We start from the raw sequence: 8,060 nt of genomic DNA, 5'->3' as shown, positions 1-8,060 counted from the left end.
GCCATGCAGACCTCTCAGCGGTCCTCAAACATGTTCATTGCTCCGTACATCTGGAACGACCACTTTTAATACATTATTCCTTAAACTGCACAGTAGCTAGATATTATTTCATTTCATATCGATCTTAATCCATCATTATATTGCTTTCATTTGATATTTTTTTAACGACTGTCCTTTTATAATGTGTCCTTTTAGTCTATTTTTTTCATTTTGACTTGTGACCTCTGACCTCTTTAAGTTTATTGGGAGATAAATGACATTATTATCTCTTGACACCTCATGACGCTCCCTTCCCTCCTCCCTGAGGCCTCCTCTCTCTCCTCCCTCATGTTGGAGGTTTTCTGCGGTAGATTTACAGGAAAAGAATGAGAAGAGCTCAAATATAAACGTCTCTGCTTTAGGACTCCGTAAAAAGAAAAAAGTTTTTTTAAACCCATTTTTTGTATTCAGTACAACAACATATGTAAGAAAATAAATCTTGGAAGTAAAAAAAAAAAAGTGGTCATTAATACAAAAATATGTGCCTCTGCGTTCATCGTGTCCGTTCGCCCCGACGCGGGAAGCCGGCCGTGGACACCGAGTGGGCGGAGCAGTATTTACAGGAGCTCTCATCAGAGAACGTTGTAGCACATCTCGGAGCTCATCTGCGAGTCCCTCCTAAAGTAGTCCCCCTCCACGGGGCAGGCGTACTCATAGTCTGTGGGGGGGAAGTAAGGTCCGTATTCGGGGGCCGAGAAGCTCTCCTGAGGGCCCGGCCAGCAGTCCTGGAGGCCGCAGTGCTGGTGGTGGAAGCGCTCGCAGGGGAGGCCGGCGGGGTAGCCGGACTCCATCCTGGTGGGGGAGTCGTAGCAGGAGGAGGAGGAGGAGGAGGAGAAAGAGTCCTGCGGCGAGTCGCTGCTGTGGTTCGCCGGGTTGCAGAGCGTCAGCAGCTCTGGCGAGGAGCAGGGAGCCTGGAGGAGGAGACGCCGTTAGTGGACGGTCGGGCCGCGGGGGCTTTTTATTGGTTTTGTTTTTTTGGAGCAAGGGTTCGATAAATGTGTCATGTGGACATCGAACTGGCCTCAGATCCACTGGGACGCCTGTGAGTGGTGATTTAGATCTAGTTTTCAGTTTCAATTATTGATTTTATGTGTTGCTGATTTAATAATCCTCTAGAGGTGTATATATATATATATACATATATATATATACATACATATAAATATATATGTACATATACATATACGTATATATGTATATATATGTATATATACATATATATGTATATATATAAATATATACACACACACATATGTAGTATGTATATATATTATGTTATACACCTCTAGATATGTATATATATACATATATACATGTATATATGTATATGTGTATATTATTTTTGAAATATATACTTGTCTTTATATAAATATATATAAAATAATATATATACATATGTATGTATATATATTAGTGCTGTGAAAAATAACGCGTTAACTCAGTTAATTAAATTACAGGATTAATTAGTTTGTTTTTTTAACGCATTTAACGCATGCGCAGAATGAGCTCTACAGCAGCATGTCATTCTGTCTCTACGTGTCGCGTTAACACGACTCCGATCTCCGTCTCGCGCGCCGCAGAGCTCGGATGCCGGCGTGTGCGCGCACATCGGGACGAAAAAAAGTCTTTTGCACCCCCCCCCCCCCCCCCCCCAGAGCTCCGATGCAGGCGCGCGCACTGGTGAGCAAGTTATGTGCACCCCTGCGTATAAATATATATATGTGATTAACCTGATTAAAAATGTTAATCGTTTCACAGCCCTAATATATATACTATATATATAGTATATATATAATTAACACAGTTAAAAACTATAAGTTATGACTGTGGCTCCATATTTTAGGACTAAATAACTCTTTTATTCGGCATTCAAACTGAATACCCAAATGTTATTTTTTCTTCTTCTTTTTTTTCTCACACACATTTTGCAATCATCCAGACGACGCATGCGCCGCATATAGAATAAGAGCGTTTTTAGGAAGTCATGCGCAGTTGCGTTGTGTGGGTCAGAGGGAGATCCTACCATCCCGGGGCCATAGTAGTCCGCGTCAGAGGAGAGTCCCTGGAAGCCCGGCAGCGGGAAGGCGGGAGGCGGGGGCAGGCACGCGCTGTAGCCGCTGTGGTGCTGGTTGTGGTGGTTGTTGTGGTTGTGGCCGCCATCGTAGCCGTTGCTGGGCAACATCATGTCCCCAAACTGCTGCTGGATGTCGTGGAAGCCGCTGCTCTGCATCTGGGGGTCGCACGCGCTGTCCAGCTGGAAGGCGGCGCGCGCTCCGCAGCTCGGCGCCGCGGCGGGAAGAGGAGGGGGCGGGGCTACGTGACGAACTGGCGGAAGCAAAATATGAGCATTAAAAAGTGTCCAAAAAGGATATAACATAAAGGGCGGAGGGGGGGGCTCTTTATTAAAGTAGATCCGCGCGGGATCGCGCTGCTGTATCGAAGTGAAAAGGGTGAACGTTGAACTAGAGGAGGAAAAGGGGAGAGCGCTCCGCGAGCAGCTGGGCTCTGTATGGCGGAAGACCACAGGAAGACATTTAAATAGGCCCATAAGCTCACCGTGATGTCACGACCGCATTTTAATGTAGCCCTGGTTTATAAGAGGAGGCCGGAGCCGCGATGGTCGACACTAGCGCCGCATTCAGGACCGGTCGGTACCGGTCCGGACGGGGCTGCGCGTGAGGACGCGCTCCCCCGCGGATTGATTCATCTCTATGGCCGGACTATTTGTTTCATTTTGGAATCATTGCAAACGCGCGAACACATCTGCGGAGTGTGCGCGTGCGTGACATATGGGGTTTCTCGAACATCAGACGCGCGGACTCGTGTTGACCATCTGACCTGGACACGTGGACGAGCAGAGACCCTGAAGATCCGCGCACGCCTGGGATATCTATGAGGAAGAAGAAGGAGGAGAAGAGGGGGGGGGGGGGGGGCACGGTTACTAATATGCTTTCAGAACGGGAGATATGGGGGTGGAGGAGGGGGGGTACATGTGTGTGTGTGTGTTTGTGCACTGTGTGTGTGTGTGGTTGTGCACAGTGTGCGTGTGGTTGTGCACAGTGTGTGTTTGTGCACAGTGTGTGTGTGTGTGTTTGTGCACAGTGTGTGTGTGTGTGTGTTTGTGCACAGTGTGTGTTTGTGCACAGTGTGTGTTGGCAAACGTTGTTAGGGAGTTTTATAACTGCAAGAGTCGTTAATGATTAACAGTGTATTGCTGTGAGAGAGAGAGAGGGGGGGGGGCAGAGAGAGAGAGAGAGAGAGTGAGGGGGGAGGTGGGGGGGGGGGGGTTACCGTCTTGGCCGCCCCGCCGCGGTCCTCCCGGGCCCGCAGCCGCTGCAGCAGCTCCTTGACGGTGGTCCTCACCCGGACGCCCTGGTACACCCTCGGCTTGTCTGCAGGCGGAGAGCAGCGTGACGTCATGTTTACTACACACAGCAGACAATAGCGGGGGGGCCGACCCCCCCCCCCCCTCCCTCACTTTACACCCACGCCAGGGGTTTTCTTCTTCACTCCATTCGCGACAGTAACACGTGGAATGTTTTTATTGTTTTTATTGTTCCTCTTTTAATAAACTACCAGCTCTGAAGTGATGTCGTCAACTTATTGAGTCACAACATGTCGGATATGAAGTGTTTGTGCTGTATGACAAGTTGTTATCTTGATATTAAACGTGTTGTATGAAACACTGTGCGGTGGTGTTGATGTGTTCAGCGCGTAAACGTCCCCCCGGTGGTGCCGGTGCCGGTGCCGCGGCGCGTAAAGGCGCGGATGCGGCTTCGGGTCCGGGTCTGTCTGCCTCCCTGACTCCCCCGGAGCGCCCCTCTTTACGGCAACACTTCCTACTTCGCCGCCAGCAGCCCGCTCCGCACGCACACTCACACACACACACACACACACACGCACACACACACGTACACATTCACACACACACACACACACACACACACACACACACACACACACACACACACACACACACACACACACACACACACACGCACTCACACACACAGACCAGGAACAGAGGACGGCGGCACTAAAACGCACTACCGTAAGTCTATTTATTGATTCGTGATCCGGTTCACAAAGACCCGAGTTGAACCGGAGAGCCCGGCCCGGTCTCCGGTTGGATTAGCCAGCGGATCGGTCGGTAAAGTTGGATGAAGGCGCTCGGGGCGCGCGCGTAAAGCCCCGGACAAAGAGCTGAAACGAGCCGCTCGGTATCGAAACCTTTCCGCTCTGGAGTTATGGAACTGATCCTCAGATCGATACCAAACTGTGATCCCCGTTGGTATCGATCTGAGGATCAGATCCACGAGTCGCGCGCCGCGAAAAAATATATCATGTCGTATCTTGTCCGCAAGTTTTACGCATTTGGGCTCCACGGTACCGGCACCGGGGCTTCTCCCGGGACGGCTCGAGTCCGCCCGGCTCGTCGGTGATTCTATCGGCACATTTGTGTTAATGAGTGCTCCATTCTGTCTTTATTCAAATGGACCTGCCCCCCCCTCCCCCCCGGTCTCTGGCGCGTTACTGGCGGGGGGGGGGTCGGTGTCCGTATAATTCCTATATGTGAATTTGGGTGATTGAACCCACAGAGAACGCCTCATGTTGGCCTAAAGGCGTAAATTAAAACACACGCGCGCATCCGGAGCGGCGAGCCGCGCGCGGAGAGACAGAAAAAAAAGAGGGGGAAAAAGAAAAAGAAGCGGATTTGATCAGGAGGCTGAGAAACTTCATCTGATCAATATTCATATCAATATTCATACGGCTACATGCGAGTCGGTAGTGTTTCCTAGATGTAGATATTTGGGCAAAAGCTCGCGACATGCAGAGACTTCCCACTCGCGACGTTACGCACGAGCTCCGCGGCTCCGCGCGCCGCGCATTCACGTTTCACTTCACGAAATAAAACTATGAAAATGATCTTCATGGTTTCATAACGTGGAGAAATATTTAAGTTTCATAAAAGTCTGTAAATGTGGACGTTTGAATTGGCAGCAGAACGAAGCTGCGCGTGAGCAGGTGCGCATCAAAGTGCACATTAATCACCCAAAGGTGCTTTTAACATACACACGTGATTTAAATGTGTGAGTCAAATAAACATAAAAGGAGATAAATCATAAAATGAATAAAACTCGTCTACTCTGCGCGTGCCTGTGGGTTACACTACTGTTTAAATGTTGCCACTAAACTCTCTCTTTTCTTCTTTCTTCTTCCTTTTCTTCTTCATTTTCTTCTTCTTCTACTTCTTCTTCTTCTTTCTTTCGGTGTCCATGCAGGAGGAGACGAGGAGAGGAGAAAGGAGGTGAAACGGCGCAGAAAGCCTCGCTGGAGACTCACCAGACATGATGGCTGCGCGCGGCGGGCTGCGCACCGTCCTGCTGCTGCTGCTCAGCTCCAACGGCCAACAACCAAATTTGTCCAAAAGTGTCCAAAAGCGCGTGGTGAAGCGGGTCCGGGCCGAGCCAGAGCCTCCAACAATATAGTAATATAGCTGTGGACATGTTAGTTTGGCTTTTTCTGCCTCCATGCCTACTATTTAAAACCCCTAGAACTCAATGATTTGACAATGATTTGATTGCGCGTTACTTTCAATTTGAATATTCAGAGGCAGCCGAGTTTCATCGATTTTACCCCAAAAAGCAGCACGCACGCGCATCGCACGTGCACCCCTGTAATGTAAAATGTGAACACGGCCCACTTTGATGTTTGGGAAACGATACTTTTGTTCATTTTAAGCTCCTTTTGCTTATGAGAGCCTCACACCCCCCTCATTAAGCCCCACGGGGCCTCCGCGCCGCGGCGGCCGCACGCGCATCTTTTGCCGCATGGCGCAGCGCGCGCACGCAGTCACGGCGGCGAAGACGCGCGTGAAACGACGTTTGAGAAACATTTGTTTAAGCTTTATTTCATAAGGAAACTCAGAGAAGTGTCAGAGAAGGGGGCGTGGCATCGGGCAGCAGCCAGCTCCGGCTGTGAGGCCTCTGAGCTCTGCGGATCCGGATCGGCCTCCCGGGTCCGGATCCGAGGGTCCGGGTCCTCGAAAGACTGTCAAGTACATTAGATACACAACGACGAGGCTTTGAGGAAGGATACGCACTTAGCATATTTATATGTTTATTCTAAACTCACAGAATCACTGCAGCCAGGTTTCCTGCAGCCGGTTGAAGATGAAATGTACTTTTATTTAAATGAATTCAGAGGAAGGACTTTAGATATTAGATATTACGTATATTTATATATTTATTTATTATATTTATTTATTATTATTTTAGGATGTGGAGCGCATGATGAGGAACTAAAGTATGAGGAATAATATAACATTTATATTTCTGTTGTTATTGTTTTAGGAGTAATTCATATTATTCTTATCATTATGATAAAGTAGTAGTTATAATATATTTATATTTATATAATATTATACTGCACACTGACACTTGTTTTTCATTTTAGACATTGTATGACTGAAATCATTATTATATTACAACTACATGATGACTATTATTATTATGAGTTTGAGCTTTTATTAGTATTATATTTTTGTATCTCTGTAAAATCATTATAATACAAATCATTAAATAATAATAAGACTTCTTCTTCTTCTTCTTAGTTTATTTTAAACAATATCAAATGTTTCATATTCATTTCTTTGGTGATTATAGATTATAGATTTTATAAACTTTCCTCATCATCATACTTCCTCCTCCCTATCCCTCTATCCTCATAACCTCTATCCTTGTGTCCTCTATCCTCTATCCATTAGCCTCATGTCATCTATCCTCTGTCCTCCATCATATATCCTTATGTCCTCTGTCCTCCATCATATACCCTTATGTCCTCTGTCCTCAAGTCCTCTGTCCTCCATCATATATCCTTATGTCCTCTGTCCTCAAGTCCTCTGTCCTCCATCATATATCCTTATGTCCTCTGTCCTCATGTCCTATATCCTCTGTCCTCCATCATATACCCTTATGTCCTCTGTCCTCAAGTCCTCTGTCCTCCATCATATATCCTTATGTCCTATGTCCTCAAGTCCTCTGTCCTCCATCATATATCCTTATGTCCTCTGTCCTCATGTCCTATATCCTCTGTCCTCCATCATATACCCATATGTCCTTATGTACTCATGTCCTATATCCTCCATCATATATCCTTATGTCCTCTGTCCTCAAGTCCTCTGTCCTCCATCATATACCCTTATTTCCTCTGTCCTCTGTCCTCTATCCTCTGTCCTCTATCCTCTATCCTCTGTCCTCTATCCTCTGTCCTCTATCCTCTGTCCTCTGTCCTCTGTCCTCTATCCTCTATTCTCTATCCTCTATCCTCTGTCCTCTATCCTCTATCCTCTGTCCTCTATCCTCTATCCTCTGTCCTCTATCCTCTGTCCTCTGTCCTCTATCCTCTGACCTCTATCCTCTATCCTCTGTCCTAGATCCTCTGTCCTCTGTCCTCTGTCCTCTATCCTCTGTCCTCTATCCTCTGTCCTCTGACCTCTATCCTCTGTCCTCTGTCCTCTGTCCTCTATCCTCTGTCCTCTATCCTCTATCCTCTGTCCTCTATCCTCTGTCCTCTGTCCTCTGTCCTCTGTCCTCTGTCCTCTGTCCTCTATCCTCTGTCCTCTATCCTCTATCCTCTGTCCTCTATCCTCTAACCTCTATCCTATGACCTCTATCCTCTATCCCAGTGGTCCCCAAACTTTTTCCTAAGAGGGCCACATAACGTTTGCCTTGCCTGCTGGAGGGCCAGCCGGGGGGGGGGGGGGGGGAATGTGCTCACCTGTGCTCACCTGTGTGCGGTATTGTGTGGTTGTTGCGTTGCGAACAAACATCGCTAAACATGTTTCAAAGTGTAAATATCCGCTCAAGATGACCAGTTGTTCCAGATCCCTTCGACCAAACTGTTCCCATGAATACATAAGAAATGTGACTTAATGGATCAATATATAAATTACTTGACTTGAAACTAATATCTGGTGGCGCAGCGCACAGACTGCATGTCTTTGAGTGCAGACTCAAAAG

General features: G+C 47.4%; 1 protein-coding gene across 1 annotated transcript; it reads right to left on the bottom strand.

Annotated features, from left to right (window-relative positions):
• Positions 1-381: 381 nt before the first annotated feature.
• On the bottom strand, positions 382-6,322 carry linc.pou2af1 (lnc RNA pou2af1). The gene is made up of 5 exons (XM_056441098.1): positions 5,383-6,322; positions 3,331-3,431; positions 2,878-2,929; positions 2,063-2,364; positions 382-950 (listed from the first exon to the last, which is right to left on the bottom strand). Exons 1-5 carry the CDS (start codon positions 5,570-5,572, stop codon positions 612-614), a joined length of 984 nt encoding a protein of 327 aa, XP_056297073.1. The 5' UTR covers positions 5,573-6,322; the 3' UTR covers positions 382-611.
• Between the last annotated feature and the right edge of the window lie 1,738 nt (positions 6,323-8,060).

Source organism: Pseudoliparis swirei, chromosome 20, assembly GCF_029220125.1.
Source record: "Pseudoliparis swirei isolate HS2019 ecotype Mariana Trench chromosome 20, NWPU_hadal_v1, whole genome shotgun sequence".
Classification (NCBI taxonomy): Eukaryota; Metazoa; Chordata; class Actinopteri; order Perciformes; family Liparidae; genus Pseudoliparis; species Pseudoliparis swirei.
This window is presented reverse-complemented; position numbering and strand designations above follow the sequence as displayed.